General features: G+C 42.9%; 1 protein-coding gene across 1 annotated transcript in view; it reads right to left on the reverse strand.

Moving 5' to 3' along the window:
- Window positions 1–214: 214 nt before the first annotated feature.
- The window catches only part of LOC126537015 (apoptotic protease-activating factor 1-like), a 126,916-nt gene continuing 107,632 nt past the window's right edge, over window positions 215–19,498 (reverse strand). Inside the window, exons 18-21 of the mRNA XM_050184118.3 lie at window positions 18,516–18,638; window positions 17,644–17,775; window positions 11,153–11,281; window positions 215–8,939 (exon numbers count right to left, since the gene is read on the reverse strand). Coding sequence (XP_050040075.2) covers window positions 8,574–8,939; window positions 11,153–11,281; window positions 17,644–17,775; window positions 18,516–18,638 — 750 coding nt within the window. The 3' untranslated portion in view covers window positions 215–8,573. The remainder of the gene's footprint in view (window positions 8,940–11,152; window positions 11,282–17,643; window positions 17,776–18,515; window positions 18,639–19,498) is intronic.

The following is a 19,498-nucleotide window of genomic DNA, read 5'->3' on the forward strand; positions in this document are numbered from 1 at the left end:
ACTCCCTTAAGTTGTTGAGAGAAAGCACCTCTGTTTTTGTGGCTTTACCAAGACCAGAAACGAATCTACCACTTCGTATATATGAGGATCGATGGTGTAAATTCCAAGTTAAGGCATGCCTACATGAATTTATGTGTTCTGACGTTGCTGAATTGCAGTTTATCTTCAAGAGGTTCGAACGCCATAGGTGATTTAAAAGGCTGGAACATGCATGTAAATAAAAAGACGATTTTATTGAAACCATCACTACAATTCGTAAAGCACACGCTTAATGTATATGTATAAAAATGTCAATTTCTGAGCAATATGCTTAGAGTCACTGTTCAACAATGCATAGTCCACACACATGTACAGGAGGCAAGCAAACATGCACTGTAAGGTGACACTGTGGCTGACTGACTGACTGCCACGAAAAGAAGCAAAAAAAAGAGAGAAAATCATCTGCTCAATATTTCAATTAGTCATCTAACCGATAAACCAAAAGGGAATAAAGGTACTACAAGATAAATCAGAGCTCTGATATCACAAAGGTGTCCCACCTCTTTAAAAAATTGCACATAGTGAATACTGGCGGCATAGACCATTTCACATCTGTGATGTGCCACACTTGAGGACAATGCATTCACGCTTACAAATATTGCAATTGTGGTCAGAAAGTAGTCTCAAACACAGTGAGGTGGGCACATCCATGAACTTGGCATAATAACAGTACCTAACCACCAAGGTTATCAGGTAGGGCACCTCTGTAATGCTCCTTGTAATTTTGAGATCTCTCTGGAAAGAAAAATAAGTATTTAACGCCTTAGGCGACTGACATCCAAGCAGTGTTTGGCATGTAACATCTAGTGACTTTGGTTCTAAAAGACTCGAGTACCAAATCGTTCAAACACGATCAGCTGAAATGAAAAAGAAATGTGAAAGAATATAACCAGAAATTACAAAAACAACGGTGCCAAATTAGTTACGAATCACGTTAAATTCAAGCAAACGTGCTGCACAGCCATCAAATAAAAGTTAATAAAAAGATCTACATGCAGACAGTCACTCTTCCTCCACAAATCACAGTAGCCAGCCAGCAAGCTGCTTCTAAAATAGGCTTGAAGAAAAGTATTGCTGATAAAAAACACATACACACACACAAACACTAATTAGCCACAGCAGAAAATGCTTCACAAGCTCTTCTAAGAAATCATAATCCATACATTTTTGCTTAAGTTGGCAATAAAGAAAGGAAGGCACTTTAAGTTTGATTCACTCACCACAATCGTAAAAAAATTAAATGTCCCTGATGTAGGACATAGTGGCATGGTTATCATCAGTGCATTCCATCGGAAAGGTTGTTTCATAACAGCGTATAGCGTTCACACAGTTCAAAGCAATGCTATTACATTATGCACTGAGTTCCACAAAAGATTATCAACCACAAGTCAATTTGCACTGCACATCTACAAGCAGTAAGCTGCTAAACAACTTACACTGTTCATGCTCATGAACAAACACAAGCCTGAATCCCCTGCCCTACAAATGTTCGGCAGAAATTAAAAAAATTATTACAATAGTTGTTACTCCGCTACAGGAGTCCAAAACAACATATGAGCACACTAAAGCGAGAACTGGCCATAGACAGTTCTGGACTTGGCAGTTATTTAGAAACAGCAGTTGTGCAAGAGATCTGCAAAAGCAGCATGGATCTAAATTTATACATGGTGCAAAACGCACATAGAAAATAGTGGCAAGCAAAGAGAGAAACCTGGAGCAATTTGCATGCCCTGTTGAAAACCGAGAATACTAACAGCACTTTCCAGTGTTGAGCAGGAGGCCTTGGAACTACTCTAAAGCAATCTTGCACCATGGCCTCAGAGATTGCATAGCATGCATGCCACCAATCTCGAAGGCCAACCTTGCACAATAGTTTTCTAATACAAGTACAAGAGGGAAACGTTGCACTAGCATCTGCGTGTGCTGGCAGTATTGCAGTATGGTAAATGACAGTGAGTACATAATGTGTCTAAATTACATCCTTACTGAAGTGGATTTCCTGTTGCAACTTCTTGTATGGCAGTAATTAGCCTCAGATTTGTACCATTTGAATGTTTGCAGCCATTAAAGATAAAAAATAACAATTTCAAGTACCAAAAGTAAGTACCTGCACTGAGCACAAACTGCCAAAATATACTGCATATTTAGTACTCATAGATGTTGAGAGTTACGCACTGAAAAATGTGTAATATATACAGTTTTATATTTAAAAAAAGTCATCTGTTACACGGTTGTGAAGGCAGTATTAGGCATAATTTTACCACAAAAAGAACAGAATGTGCAATGTGCTTTCTTAACGAAGTCATGCGAAATTGGAAGAATCTATGCACTGCCTACAATTCCCATAGTAGTTCAAGAGCTACAGCAGACAATTTTCTGAAAGTAGGCTTAGTATCAAACTACGGTCTTGCAAGAACACTTTTAGTGCAGTTCAGAGTGTTTTTGTACACCCACTGGCAAGTGCCTCAGTTATTTCAGTGAATCTCTCTAATACTTGTATATTTCTTATTGTGTTTTCCAAGTTGAACTAACGTGAGCAAGCATACAGCCCACAAATGGCACAATTTCTCAATAAAACAAATATAGCAAAAATGTATGTGGCCACATTCAAGCTAAAGAAACCAGTGAGGCCAAAAGGCCTTGTCATAGCCTTTCTTTAAGGCAGTGTAAAACATAAATAAAATTAATCATTCCACAACAATAAGAAGGCGGCTGACAGGAAGCTACATAAACAAGTGTGGATTAGGACCTGGCTGGCCCGCATTGCCAAGCTCTGTTAGGTTGCTCGGGACCATGGAGCGCACACAATGGTACAAGCTCTGTTATACGGCATTATAACAATGCTTGCAGATGCTGCACATTTCATGGATTTAAAAATGGGCACACTAAAATCTTCAGAGTGCAAGAAAGAAAAAATGTTTTGATACATGTGTCTAAAAACAACGGGAGACAGACATGGCCACAGCCAGCAGGGAACATGTGATCATAGAATATGATGCATAATGGTAAACTCTTTCAATAACAAGACAGGTGTTACCTCTCAGCACAGGTGGTATAAGATTAAATCAATGGAAAGGAGCACATGATGCATAAAAAATGTTTAGTTTATATAAACATATGTCAAAAAAATGGGGTAGGAGGGGGGCTGGAGGGTGAAGCAGAGGCTACAAAGACCTGAGTCATGATTTAGCTTACAACATGCAATGAACATACATCCCAAAAATAAAGCAACAGCAGTGTGCACTTAACTGCAAGTGCTTATATGGGCCCAAACGAACATAAGTTTAGAAAAAAAAATTTTTTCTTAAAATCTGCACACTTGTTACATGCTGCAGAGATAGGCTGTTGAACAGAAGGCACAACTCTCTTCATACCAAAATAAATTATTGGAATTTTAGTATAAATTTGAAAGGAGAATTTTCTTGATCAGCTAGTGCAAATTTTGTTTCTCAAAAATGGAGTATCATTCTTTCAGCCTGGATGATAGTCTTAGTTAATGAATACAATCAAAAAGTATTGCTGAGAAATAGGGTTCAGTGTTATCACTGCAAATCCACTGGTACTATATCAGTGCTGCCAAACCCTCACTCTTGGTTTTAGAGACCACTATGATACCTTCCTTGAGAGAGGAATAAGCAGAAAACTTCCATTATCATGCACTTTCCTTTTCCTGCAGTGTTGTAAGTGCCAACATTACCCCAGCCAGCTCAGTGCAAAAACGAAACAATGCACAACAATTAACATGTGCTCCTCGCGCCACTTCCCCTGAATATGCTACATGAATATACAAACTGGCAGGTTATTCTTATCAAGATCTGGATCCAAGTAAGCTGCACTTCCACCTTCAAGCTGAACTTGTCCCCCGACCATACTGGTACATCACGATTAAGACAAGTTGCATGCTTCTTAACACACTTCTGATTAAACCCAGGCTGCAACATAAGTGCTGGAAGATAGGTATTGTGCTGGCAAATGTGTGCAAAGAAAGAAAGAAAAGAAGAAGAAAACACCAGGCAGACAGATGTGTGCTTGTTGAAACTACAGTCAAACCTAGATAATTCAAACTCAAAGGCACCCTAAAATTTGTTCGAATTAAAGGAAGCTAACTGAATGGAAGACTTACTTGCAGTGGCCCATGTGCACTAAGCTAACATGTGAGTGGGAAGCTCCAGAAGATTTATCCGCATGTATTAACAAATTACAGTCGACGTCAAAAAAATTGGGTGGTCCGAAAAAATAAACATGCCTTTTACTGCCCCAAGGGCTGCATACGCATATATAATTAAACGAAAGTTGCCAGTACACTTATTATGCATATCAGTGCTTGTACTGTGATAGGATATGGCGGGTGCACGCATGTATAATTAAACGAAAGATCCAGAGTCCCAAGAAAATTGCCCTTCAAATTTTGGTATGCTTCACCGCGTGCCATTGCTGTAGTGGGGCGAAGCTGACTTTCGAGAATCGGCATTATGCAACGCGCCATATCTTCCTCGCTTCGAAACCATTGGCGAGGATTACAAAGACAGAGTAGGCGTCATTGCTAACAGTGGCGAATTGTTTCAAAGAAAAAGACAGCGCCAAACAACAAGAAGCTTGGCAAAAAACGTCGAAGTAGCTCGGCCTAGCGTTGCTGCGGTGTGGCTACGGCTGCCAGCGGATTTGCTAGTCTGAGGTGCCGCTGCGTGATTTGGCCCGCTGCTGAAGATATTGTTGGAGCACAGTATGTTCGAATTAACCGTTGCAAATGCTAGCGCATTTGAATTACCAGGTGTTTTCGCTCATTGGAATACATATACCTTTGACGGGACCACAGTGTCAGTTTGAATAAACAGAAAGTTCGAATTAAGCGTGTTCAAATTATCGAGATTCGACTGTACTAGCTGTGTAGTAATGTACCGAGATCTGCCCTTCTGTCTTTCTTTCTTTTTCTAGTAATTCATTGCATTGTGCAAGTTTCTGAATACGGCAGAAGTCTTCCACGTACACTGCATTAAAAACACTGAATTTGATTACAATAATACCTAAAATGTATGTCAAGGTTCACGTGTAGATTATACATTATCAGAAGCATGAAAACTAAGACATTTTTGCTTCGGACTTCTGGTGCCTTTTCTTGACACTGGAGGTGAGCCGAAGAGGTTACAAAAGATTTTTAACAGAAGGAATTAAACGGTGCTTGAAAGGGATACGTTATGTACAAAACAGTGCAACTTTTTCATGGAATGGCCAGGGAAAGTGTTCAGACACATTCATACATGCAAACAAGGTTTTGGCACTTACAGGCAATGTAGATATTCAAAACGTGCAAATTTTTATTTAAATATAATGCACTGCCTTCGATATATCAGAGTTTAATGAGCAGTAAAGCATAATTCAAGTGCAATAATTTCAGAAATATGAGAACCAATGAATGATCATTAAAAACAAGTACCATAGATCAATACCACAACTTGGAAAGTCAGGTTTTTCACACACCAACAGCAATATTTACGTCTTCTGGCTGGCCATCTCAATTTCACGACATATCAGTTCCGAGTTCCTACATCCTGACGGGATGCTTAAGTGACAGAAAGCCAGATTCTGACAACATGTGTAGTTGTACAACATGTTGGTGCATCATCATCTATTAGATAACAATGCTCCATGAACACTTTCCAATTAGACTGAACATTCCTAGAAACTTGCACAGCTGCTTCTCTTAAGCGCAGATTCCAGTTGACATCACTGCAATGTCAATTTCTTTAAAGGATGCTATAAGGTACGAGATGGTTTGTCTTCCAAGTCAAAGGACGCTAGAATCAGAAAACACGCATATCAAGGTATCATATTACCAGATGCCCATTTCAGCTTTTTGTAACAAGCCCACAAAATTTCACTCGGGACAGCGAATTATGTCAAACTTTTTGATGCTCTAACTTTATATGCAAGTAATCTTAAGTGAAATACAATTTTTTTCTCTTTTCAAAATTGCCAATGCAAAAAATGATGAAATTAAGAAATTAAAAATTGCACTGCCTGGTGTGCAAAGTGCTGTGGAACTGGTTCAAACACAGCAGCACAGTAGAATGTAAATAATACACAGCAGAGCATATAGAAAAGCAGATGTGGGTCAGTGGCTGCCACAAAGAGTGCTTTGCCCCCCTATGGCAGTCTCCCACTTAATGAAACAACATACAGTTGATAGTGGTACACAGGCTAACACCATATGCCATTCCCACAACCAAGAGGATGTTCTTTCATAGTCTAGAGCTTGATGAGAATGGTTGGGAAATACTTATACAAGGGTTAAGAGAGATACACAAAGAAAAAAAATAATTAAATGCGGCAAAGTGATATATCACGGACAGGGCATTGCTGCTTTACATAATGTAGTTTCTGAGGATGAAACCGCGGTTGCAACATTTTTGGAGCCTGCAAACGACTCCCTATGGTGGCACTGGTGCTTTGCACCAGTTTGTCAGCTGAATTTTGTACTGGCAGGTAAGAAGGCTACTGGTGATAAGGCAGTAGTGCTCTATTTTAGGCTGCCCAAGCATGCAGCATGACAGAAAAAAAGAACCAGGGGTGAAATGCGTTAACTGACGATAACCAAACATTAAGACTATGTAAAGGAACAGGAACTGCCAATGATTTACTAGTGAAATGTACGACTCGTTTAACAAGCCTATTTATTTGAGAACACGAGAAAAGTGGCTGGTGCTGAGAGCACATAATTATGCCTTCTGATTATCAGTGACCGTACTTATTTTCTTGTGCCCCGCACCAGTTGTAACTACAATGAAATCAAAGCATGCTAGTCACACAGCTTCACTCCAGCAACAAGTGCGCATCGCCTGTCACCACTGGTGGGCTTCGGGCAACTTGACTGATAACCTATGTGATCATATCAAGACAGTTCTGCAGGTAATGCTGGCTAAAATACCGACCTGTTCCCCTTAAGATCCTACAAGTCTGAATAGCCTTTTGTGCAGAGAAATGAAGTCACTGTGCGAGTTACTGCTGCTGATCCCGGGCTGTTTAGTCAGCCTTGTGCTCCTCCATTGGCACTGCCCAAGAGCACAGAACCTCATGCAGCAAGAAGTTGACAACACTCGTGTTGAAAGTGGCTTCATTTCTTTTGACAAAGACTGTATGATGTCCGTCATTCATGGGACAGGCGTGCAGTGCACATAGTGCAATTGGCCTGACGCCCCCCTTCTCTCTCTACGCTGCTAAACCTGAAGCTTGAAATCCATACCATGCAAAAATGCATGGATGACTGCCAGTTCGGATAAATACATCTGTTCAAAACTCGATCTAATAAATGAAAACGCATTAGCTTAATAAATAAAATGATAAGGAAGCAAGAAGGTTGCATCTGAAGTTTTCATAAACACATGCACATTTCAACAGATCTGATGAAGCCAGTCATAAAACTGTGTAAAATGTGGGGGGGGGGGAAGAAAAAAAAAAAGCTTGAAAAGGAGGAAAATTGCCAAAAAACTTTGTTAAGCTCCTCTCCTTCTGCCCTCATTTAGAAGGTTCAGGCAAAGTTAACGGCACCACATAATTTGAATAGAAAACGCATTTAATAGGAGACTAACGTTTGGGCTATCATACGCAGCTCCTTTGGCACCATCACAGTCATTTAAGATGCTGCCCCTGTCAAAATGGCTCAGTTGCTTTGTTTGGACAACTGAGCGCTAGCAAATAGAAAAGTCATTGAGCAATTGCACAGAGAAGCTCACAGCACAAACGTCCAAGCACATCCATGTAGATTGGACCATGCTCAGTGGCCTTTCAAAGTGATTCAAACAGTGACCCACCAAATTGCTGATTCAGGCCACCGACAAAGCCCGACTTAGTTCAATAGCACTGAATTGCTAGGTGTGGAAACGCACCACCCACCTAGCTTCTCGCGGCACGACTCGATGCAGCTGAGCCACATCATACTTATTCCACAGACGGAATCAGCTGCTGTTTCCTCAAGGGAATAGACTTTCAGCAGCAATACCTTGGAGGATGGTCAAAGCAGTGCTGTTATTAATTACTAAAATATGGCAAGGTCAGTCAAGCAAAACAAGGCTATGTCCTCGGAACAGCAAAGATGGCAAGCCTCTCTTTCAACTTCAGGGAATGAGCAGCTTGCCACATATTTTTCAAAAATAGGTCGCTGCTCAACGCTTACTTTCTATCACATGTGATCATCACGCAGAATGTGCACATGCTCGAGGCAAGAGCTGATGTGCTTTGCGCACTCCCATAGTAATTCAACTAGGTGTATCCAACAACTGGCAGCATTGACCTAACAGATCTGTCAATGATGACTTAACCAGAATTACAATGGGAGAATTTCAACTCGGGAACCTTTAGAATTGCTTCCACCCAGTTGGAATGTGAAAGAAGTGGGAACAGATGAAAGCACTTTGCATGAACAGGTGAACAGAATAGTAATGCCTGTATGCCAAGCTGCACATTGCTTGGGTGCTTCACAATAAAACTATAGACAAAAGGAAGCAAACAAAAACAAAAAACAAAAAACTATATAACAGTCAGCTGTTGCTCGCTTGAGCAGCAACCAACTTGTTGAGCACATATAGGATCCCCGAGTCATCGACAGTGACAAACGTGTTGAAATCAGGTGATGCAAACAGGGCCACGGCCTTAGAGCTTTGCAGCTGGAATCTCTGCAACTGACGGTGACAGCTGGGCTGAGCCAGTGACTCAAAGGACGCTATGCTACTACCGTCTTCCACAGAGCTGAGCGCCGACATAAACTCCAAGGAGTCCAGGGACCACCAGCAGATGGACTCTGAGAGCGATGCAAGCAGCTGGCCGTCGGGGGAAAAGGCAAGGTCGTAGACCCAAAGCTTGTGCTGGCCTATCTTCTGGAGCAAGTCCTCTTCCAAGAGATAGACCTTTGAGCATAAAAGAGCATTTGAGTTCCATTTCATTCACCCTTTGTGTCCTGACAGAGTGTACTTAAACAAGTCCTTATGCATATGCAATTAGACTTCGATATAACGAAGTTTGAAAAATCGGCTATTTGCTTCATTGTACCAAAATCTCATTATACTGAAATTCAACCTTTTTTGCAAATAAGTGCACTCGCTGATTGATTTTTCTTATATCAAGGGGACAACAAAATTTTCTGGAATTAATAGGCAATCGGAAAAAGCAAATTCAAATGAAAAAATAATCATTTTGGCAAATTTGAGAGTCGGAGATGAAAAATACAGTTTCATGCCGTGTGGACGATGCCTTCACATCGGCGGTACGAAGCGAATCCAGTTATGCTTTCACGTCCAGATTTAGATTATGGGGTTTTACGTGCCAAAACCATTTTCTGATTATGAGGCACGCCGTAGTGGAGGACTCCGGAAATTTTGACCACCTGGGGTTCTTTAACGTGCACCTAAATCAAAGTACACGGGTGTTTTCGAATTTAACCTCCATCGGAATGCGGCCGCCGTGGCCGGGATTCGATCCCGTGACCTCGTGCTCAGCAGCCCAACACCATAGCCACTGAGCAACCACGGCGGGTTGCTTTCACGTCCACTCCGCCCCCCACGGCTTATAGTATCGCCAGCCGGGGGACAGACAACGCTGTTATGAAAAGCACCGGTGGCAGGAAGCAAATGCTTCGTCTGCCTCTCACCTTCAACGCGTCTCCAAAACTCGAGATTACGCAACCTCCAGTACTAAATGCACTGGAGGATCGTGCATGCAGTGAAACCTCGTTACTAAAAACACCACATTAACAAACTTTTCAGATTATGAGGAAGCTTTAGCTGGGGCACAACTCAAATGCCGCAAATTCAAATGCATGTGAAAAACAGAAAACAGCTTTTCTGAGATAACTTCAGGGGCGATTTTAATGAAGTTTGTTGCATTTGAGAGAGGAAGTTAAATTCTAGTGATTATTGGAAGTGGAATTTCTATTTAAGGCCTTCATTGCTTATAGGTTTCAAAGATTGGCAAGTTTGAAAAAAATAGACGCATTATGTTTACAATTTTGTAGCTCTACACGAAGAACAGATATCGCAGTTCTGTAAACTGCATCCATTAGAGCATTCAAACTGGACAAATTTTATATATCAATTTATATCTTCCATGAATTTGTTACATTGTTTACAAAGGTTTTGCAAAAGTCCTACTCACACATTAGTGGTCTATTTGAAAACCATGTGTAATACAACAATGTTGTTCGCTTTAGATGTACTATTAGATGCTATCTAAAGAATTGTGATATCAGTTATCACTGCTAGGGTGCACAATTGTAAACTTGATAGTATTCAGAAATCTGGGGATTTTTAGATATCCGTGTATCCTTCATGGCAGCCAGAACAGTAGGCTAGCAGACGTCAAGGCTCAGAAAGTGGACGCCGCAGCACATGAGTTCGGAAAACCTCACAAGGCAGCCGAGAAAAAAGCTCAAGACAATTTTTTTTTTTTTTCTAAATCTATTGTGGAGGCGACAAAGCTTCAGGTTTCACAAGCGCATGCTCCGCCCAGGCAAATGTCGCCTAGCAATGGAGGCGCGTCTCTTCCTTCTTTCTGCGCATGCCTTTTTCTTTCGCACTTCTTTCTGCGGCCGTACATCTTCCTATCCCCCCCCCCCCCCTCTTTCCCCAAGGCACTGAGCCGTGCTTCCTAAAGGGTTGGAGGAAATAGCACCTCTTTCTCTTCACAACCACCCTCTCTCATACCAGCTATACGCGCCGAAAAATGCAACGTCTGTACTCGCAGCAATGCCGCGCAGGAACTTGGCACTTTCCGTAGGATTTTGCTTACGCGCACTTGCGCTTTGGAATAATTCAGGTGCCTGCCTAGAGCGAGAAAATTGTGATGCACACAGCAAGGATTGTGAAAAATAAACAAACAATTAGAAACATTGCGCTTTCGAGGTGACAGGGTGCTTGCTTGTTGGTGGTAGTGTTCTCAGTGTCAGTGCCTGTTTTGCGCACGTCATTCTTATTACACGGTGCTTCAGTGGTGAGGCGGAGTAATCTATGAAGAATAGCAAGAGCGGGGGCCAAGAGCCAACAGCAACATTTTCATGGATAGCTTATGGTGATAACTCACCCATATTTTCGAGATCTATAAAGCAGAGAGAACCAAATGTACTTACATAGACAGATCCTTCATCAGTGCCAGCCGCTACCGTAACACTTTGGGGGTCTGGACCAAACCGGCAGCAACGAACGCATTCGTTAAGCGTCTGCACCTTCAGCAGCTCGCCTGTTTCAGCATTCCACAACTGTAATGGAAACAGAACCTTTGTGCAAACTCAAAAATGTTTACATGAAAACTGGACGAAGGAAGTAAATGCAACTTTATTTGAGTAACAGCACATGGGACAGGACAAACACAAAGAAACAAACAAAGAACTGTGTACGTCTTCTTCCGTTCGCACGTAATAGCAGTAGTTGTTTAACATTATATAGAGTTGAACCTCACAATTACGAAATCGACGGGAAACACGAAAAAGTTCACTTTTGCGAGGAATTTAACTGTTGTGCAATGAGACAGTACAGCTAGGTAATGCATCGCAGAACGAAACCTTACTGTTAAAATTCCATTAGTGTAGTCTATGTTGGCAAGCGTTACTCAAGGATATAGAACCGCAATGCTGACAGTACAAAGTGCGCTGCATGTGTGGATCAGCAGTGTCAGCACTGCCGTGGAGCAGTATTACGAGTCAATTGCTTTCGGAGATATGAACACTTTTGCAAGATTTTGCGTAACTCGGCACCGGACGCAGAGCAAAAGCGCTCCACATGTGCAGCAGCATTTCTTCTGCGCACGCTGTCGCCCATAGACACCGCATGTTGCGTGCCGAGCGTGAAAGTGATCGTATCTCGTATACTGAAAGGCAATTGATTGAGATGACAGCCCCTTCACGCAAATTCACATCCGGCACGAACCTGCATGCAATGCCTGTCGGGTGGCACTAAAACCAGCGTTCTTGAACCAAAGGATGCATACTCCCGGACGACTGCTCAATCATGGCCCAATGCGTGGCTTTGAGATCGCGACTGCCACCTCAAGCACCATAAACAATTCCGTGGTGGTGGGACGTGGATTTCCTTGCTTTTGCTGCATTTTTCTCACTGAGGCACACATTATACATTGCACTAGGTGTGCAAAGACTGCCGTCACATGTCAGTAGCAACATGAATGCCACTTCAAATAGCCAATCAACAAACAAGATGGCGGCCATCACGCGTTTCCAGCACCTGCGATCGCTTCCGGTGCTTGGTTGTTTTACAGCAAAGCTGTATATGCCTAGGCGAAACACTCGTGGTCCAACCACAGAAAGCCTACTGCGGGGTTATGAGCCATTGTTTAAGGGGGTGTGAGTCATTGCATTCGCCTTACGTGACGGACGGACAAGTTTCTCGTTGGGTAGGCATAGAAATGCTTACGCATTTAGAACATACAGTAGAATCTCGGTGATACGAACCCGGCTGATCCGAATTTCGGTGTGATACGAATTCGTAAAATTTCCCCGCCCAAAAGCATTGTGTGCAATGGGCCAAAATTCGGATGTTCCGAACACTTTTCCGCGTCACGCCGGGTAATACGAACTTCAGTACCGCAACCGTCGAGCCACCACCGGCGCCAAAAAAAAAAAGACTGGCGCAGCGTGCGCCCGTGCCGGTTTAGGATTCCGCGGCAGCAGGGAGGCTAACGAGGCAAGGGAAGCTTTCTCTCTCTCTAGTTTTTTGGGGGTGGTCTCTTCGCCTTTTTCTTTTTACTTTGTTGTTGCCCGAGGCCAGCACCGCTGCTTATTGGTCCGTTCGCCCTGCGAACCAGCCAACCCAACCAGTCTAGCGCGATTTGTCCTCTCCACATTTCTCGCGGCCCTGCGCGCCTGCTCCGCCGGTCTTCCCGCTACAGCCAGCGAGCAGATCGTCACGCCAGCAGCAGCTCCCGCTTCTTTGTTTCCTCGTGCGCGACGACTACGGAAGTGCAGCGTGTTGTTTGCGTGTGTCGTTGAGCATTGATCACGTCAGCCCGAAAGGTACTGCAATCAGCAAGACGTCGTGAAAGCGGAAGGCGCTGTCCTTGAAGGACAAACTGGATACCTTGAAGAACGTGGACGAAGAGCCCAAGAAAAGGCGCATTGACATGGCCAAGGAATTAGGCCCGCCAATTTCTACGCTGTCTACCATCGTCGGTCAGTGTGACCAAATTATGCAAAATGTGCAGCACTTTGGCGTAAAGTCCAAAGAAGCGAAGACTGCTCACCATGTAAAGTTAGAAGAAGTTCTGGTAACATGGTTTAAAGAGGTCACCGCGGCTGGCATCAACGTTGACGGAAAAGTTCTGCGTGAGAAGGCTGCGGACATCGCACTCACGCTTGGAATTGAAAATTTTCAGGCCTCTGGTGGTTGGATTCACTGATTTAAGGCACGGCATGGCCTCTCCTACAAAACCGTTTGCAGCGAAAGGAAAAAGGTTGACGCCTCCGTCGTTGAAGATTGGATGGCAAGCACGCTACAGTCTTTCATCGCGGGATATGACGCTCGCTATGTTTTTAACATTGACGAGGCAGGGCTTTTTTACAACCTTCAGCCCGAAAAGAGTCTCTGCTTCAAGGGCGAAGCCTGCCAGGGAAAACAGAAAAGTAAGCAGCGTGTGACTGTTTTGTTTTGCTGCAACGCTGACGAGTCAGAAAAAATGAAACTGACCGTCATTGGAAAATACCAAAAGCCCCGATGCTTCAAGGCAGCCTGTCGTTTGCCCTGCACATATAGAGCCAATAAAAAGGCGTGGATGACGTCGGCTCTGTTCGTGGAGTTCGTGACATACTTGGACAATAGGATGTCATGCAAGAACAGAAAGATTGTTTTGCTGCTGGACCAGTGTGCGGCGCATCCAAAGCACATGACGTTACAGAGCATCAAAGTGGTATTCCTGCCCCCGAACGCCACTAGTCATTTGCAGCCACTGGATGCTGGCATTATAAGAAACGTGAAGCACCACTTCAAAGGTTTGTTGGTGCGCCGTCTCCTTGCAAAGATTGACCGTAAGGACCCAAATATGCAGATCAGTCTTTTGGACACTATGCATTTTATTGCAGTGGCCTGGGAGCGCGTCTCCCCTGCAACCATCGCGAATTGTTTCGCAAAGCGTGGGATTTTTAAATCCACAGTGGCTACCACCTCGCAAGTGCCAGATCCATTTCCGGTTGATCTCTGGAACCAGCTTGGCGTTGACTGAAGTGCCGACGATTTCGTCACCGCGGACGACGATCTCGTCACCTGTGGTCTGCGCACCGTGGAAGACATCGTGGAGGATGTATCGTCGCAGCCTCAAATTTCGACCAGTGACGATGAAGAAGACGAGTGCCAAAATGGTGATGAGCAACCACCGTCGGCAGCCGAAACCATGCACGCTCTCGATATTCTGCGGCGTGCTGTGACGTCCGAGACTGTGCGTGAGAACACCACAGCCCAGTTCTTCAGCTTCCAAAATTCTCTGCTGGCCAACCTCGCGGAGAAGAAGACGCAGAAGGACATTCGCGACTTCTTTGCTCATAAATAAATGTTTTCTTTCTTTTCTTTTTTTTTTTTTGTGCGTGTCTCATGGTTTCGGGACAGATTTCGCTCGTTTTTTGGTGATACAAAATTTCGGGTGATACGAATATTTTCGCCTCCCCTTGAGATTCGTATCACTGAGATTCTACTGTATACATTTATCTACGTATTATTGCAGAGAAGGGACACAAAGGGTGACGGGGTTAAGACAATATCATGATGACATAATTATCTCGCAGCAAAGGTGTGTAACACCATTGGCTACGCCAATAGTGACATTGTTTCTCTCGCGCAGCAGAGCACGCATGCAGCAGTCTCTTTCCGACTTCGCAATAGGTTCAAAAATGTATCCCTGTGTTCAATTAAATGAAATATGCAGCTCCAGTGTGTCACTTGGTAACTACAGTGCATAACTGAGTCAAACACCATGATTAATGCATTACGAAACACAAATGCGCAACATAATTCAGAAAGACATTGATGAACTCGCTGGATTAACACAATGAACCGCTCATTGCACCCTTCCATGATGGTGATTATGCAAAGTGCTATGTGTGGAATTTCAAATAAAAATGTGATAAATACAAGCCAAATGTGTGTGTAACTTTATTAAAAAACACAAAGATGTAACCAATATTTGAGAAAAAGTTTAATAAACCATCATAATTAACCCACCGATAAACACCGGGGCCGCACATTTCAGCTTTGCTGGTTTACTATCTGTACGGGGTGCATGGGTGGTAATTTTTGTAAAACAAAAATGGCAGCGCCCATGCAAGTGTAATGTGGTGGTATTTTATGCAATTTTAGCACAAAGCAATTGCATTTGAGCACATTTTGGAGTCTGCGAGCCTTGCACAAGTAGGCAATATACGGGGTTACGTTCCAGCAAATTTCGTTGATGCGGGATGGTAGCACAGCGAGGTACAAAATGGTACAAGAGGTATGAAGTGCATTGAATACTATGGGCGTTAGTCGGGGATACGAAAATATTTCGTTGTCATGAGAATTTCCTTGTCATGGGATTTCGTTATTATGGCTTTCAAATGTATAATGAGAGGAGACAGTTGCATCAACAGATCACATAGGCAGCTACACACTGCAAACAAATAGCTCAACGGGCTACTAGAGCCACCAACATACGGCACGAGATGATGAAAGTGTAGTCACTGAAAAAAATTATCACAGTTTGGCCATAAGGGCGAAGCAATGAATGTGATAACGTGTTAGAATATTACATGAAGTGTAAGACTCGTAGCTGTAGTGGCACTATGAAAGTAAATGTAAGCTGACTAAGTAAAACTGAGGTGTTGTGCCAGGGGTCCTGTTTGAATCCTCCCACCAGACAATTTCATTTATGTATATTAATTAAAGCCAACATATTTCTTAGCGAATTTACGCCCCCTTTTCCGTATCGGATAGGTTTCAAATCCCTTCTGGGTCAATCCCGGAGGTGGTGCACCAGCGGTGTCAATAAAGTTACACCATCCTCACGTTTAAGCTCCGTTATTGTTTCGCACTTTTAATATGTAAGTCTGAGGTGATTTAAGATAAAAGGCACATACTGTCGGTGTTTTGTTTCGTGACATTTGTTTGTGGGCTGCCATTCCCAATATTCTGAGGAATAACTTTGTCAATAATGTAACACCTGGTATGAGAATTTTTGGTGATAGAATGATGAGGCAATATAACCCGCATATACTGCATGACACATAGCATGGCATGGCATATACCATACACATACCTAAATATATACAGAACCTCACGGCAGCATCACCGATGGCAAAAATTCGCTTGGTGTCCATAGAATTGCTATCGCAATAAACAAAATAGAGGCACTGATTCCCGCTCTGCAGGGAACTACTTTAACTTGGCATATGAAACTGCACTTGGCAGATAGACATTGGAGTGTTTTAGTTGAGCGTCTTTACGGTCCGCTCCCTTCCGAGTTGTCCCGAAAGTCCACAGCGGAGCGGCGGGCAATTTTCAGGTTTTAGTTATACGCTTAGCGTAGCAAAGCGGATCTTTCGTAGTTGCAGCGCCCTCTGGCCAAATTCAGGGTAATGAAAGAAAATAATAACACCCATTGATCACTTTTATAAAGTAAAACAAATATACGTAACTTATTTGTCCATGAAGTATCTAGACGTGCACATATAATGTGTTACCGGTCCATTTTATCCAGAAGACTGAAAATTTTACATTTTCAGTCTTTCGACCTAGACTGCTGAGAAAGCTGGTGCCGCATCACTCCACAACGGTAGCCTTGGACAATAGCTTCTTGAACACTCACCGCAACTTTATTTACACCATATAGCCTACACACTGTCTAAAAGCTTTGCATATTCCAAGAAGATATTGAGAGAGCCTATCAACCATTATGTTACAAAATACGCACGAGAGAGATGAAGGTTAATGATAAATGATAACTGGAGAGCTTAGCGACGAGACAAGCTTGGCACACTACTCGAAGTATAATAGACAATGACGGATGAAAGGAAAAAGTGCATGCGTACTAGCTCAAATATGTGAGTGACACTGAGCACCATGATGTGACCAAAGCAGAAAGAGAAGCTATGGCAGTAGCAATAAACAAAATGTCTTATCATAATGCCCCTCGTGGTGGTGGGGAAGAGGGAGTTTTAAGTCTTAGAAACAGGTTTGGGTATCCAAAAGGACCTGTGTGTATGCAAAGCACTGCACCCAGCTTCCATTATTTTGTACATTTTTCGGTGTTCTTTGGTATAGCTCTTTGCATTATTTTGTAAGCCTGGCAATTTGCACGTCCTAACTTTGCCTACACAAAATCTAAAACTCCCTAATATCCTGTATGACATAAAAAATAAAGGAAAACAAAAACCTACAGCTTAGAAATATACTAGGTAATGAATTCGTTGCACAAAACCACAATGATACTTTTTTTTGTGTTCACTGCTGTATGTGTTGAATGCTGACACATGTGAATCAGTACAGCAAGCTTTATTACAGCCAGAGTGCAAATGTGAGGAAACACTATCTTCACAACCTTCCCATAATCACAACAGTGCAAGGCAATATAAGAACCAAAGCAATTTACCTGAATGGTCTTGTCAGTAGATCCAGAGAGGAGCCACTGTCCATCGGACGATACATCACAGCACAACACTGGATTTCCATTGTGAGCCTCAATCTGGACAGATGGATGGATGCACTGCTTCAAGTTCCACACCTAGGGGAAATTAAAAAAAAACAAAACAATGGCAGTTGATCAACCAGGTTCAACATCCCACAGTGATACAGCGGCGCAGCAGTGGAGAGCTCCCAATTATTTCTCAATTCTGACCGCTTGGGCTTTTTTAACATGCACCTTAATTTAAGCACACCCTTGGATTCTGCACCCAATGAGATGTGACCCTCATGGGCACGAATTGGAACTCTCAACCTTGAGCTCGGCAGCCAACCACCATAAACATTGAGCTGCTGCAGTGGTTTACACCATGGTTTACATCATGCACATTTGTAGTTGAATATAAATAGTTGCCATATTTAAATAAATGCTTTGCATACACAAAACTAAAGGTTGTCTTTCTATAAGAGTGTTTCAATACCTCCGAAAAATGAACAGTGAGAAACACTATGAATGCACAGAAAGCAGCCTTTCTTATCTATGGAGCTTCCACTGGGGCAGCACATAAAGCAGGCTTCAAGACTTCCGCTTAAAAGAGAAGAGAGAAGCAAATGCCGATAAACATCTATTCAAAGCTTGTGTGAAATCAGTTTATTAAACTAAAGAAAATGGTGGTTTGTGGACACTTTTTGGCATCTGCAAATTTTGATTTTGTTCGCCAAGGCCAGTCAGCACGACAGGCACACTTGCAGGCAAAAGTGTCAAGTGACAAGTGTACGGGCTGCATAGCTGGAGCATTTCACTAAACGGTACATGATGAAGTGGATGGAGAGCTCCCTTACCATGAGCTCGCCCTTGTCTGATGAGGACAGAAGCTTGAAGCCACCTCCAAACAGGCGGCATGGCGCCGTGATTTGACCACTATGGCCAATGAGCGTGCTGTGAGAACCGTCTTTGTGCCAGATCTGGAAAGAAGCCAGCCACCAGTCAATGTGGGATAACCTTCACCCAAAGCAAAACTCAAGAGTGAGGACCATGCAACAATCAATACAACAAGATGGAAGTTCCCACGGATAGTATTGGCAAGCTGAAGAGCATGATGTCACAAAGATGCAGCAGCACTCTGTGAAAAGCAATTTTTTTGACACGCTCTACTGGGCTAAATTTTCTCAGCATGCAAAATAAATAGGCATGGCAAGTTTACAAATGTTAGCAAAAATTGACTAGCGGGCTATTTGGTTCATGATTACAGAAACGCTGAGCTAGAAGACAGTATAAGATGGGAAGGGTTTCAGGAAACAGTGCAGTGTCTGCATCCTCCTTCCTATCTTGTTCCCTCTTCCAGCACTGCTTTTCTGTGGTTACGAACATTACTGTGCAAAGACTATTGTTCAATGTGGCAAAGAGTGATGAAAAGAAATGTCAACATAGTCATCTGCTCGTTCTGCCTGTACTATGCTTGTTTGTTTCCAAACGTGCACCATGTCCAAGAAAGCCAGCTAATTCAGGAAAGTGGTAACAGGCAATTGCTGGGAGAGGTCTCCGTACTGCCTGGACGAAAAGATGGGATTACAACGACACAACTCACTTCGGCCAAAGATGTTCAGGAGTTCGTACCATCCCGAAATTCGTACCGATACTGATTGCATAGAGACGCAACTGTATTCTTTTGGAGCACATCTCCATCTAAAGTGCCAGCTGTGGCATGAAGCTCTGGTGCCAATCGGTACACCTCTAATGTTGTCCCTTGAGGAATGTTCACAAGCCGAGGTATAAAAATGAGCAAAGGCCATAGAAGTTAACTACTTTTCAATCAGGAAACAAT

The sequence above is a fragment of the Dermacentor andersoni genome, chromosome 4 (genome assembly GCF_023375885.2).
Source record: "Dermacentor andersoni chromosome 4, qqDerAnde1_hic_scaffold, whole genome shotgun sequence".
Classification (NCBI taxonomy): Eukaryota; Metazoa; Arthropoda; class Arachnida; order Ixodida; family Ixodidae; genus Dermacentor; species Dermacentor andersoni.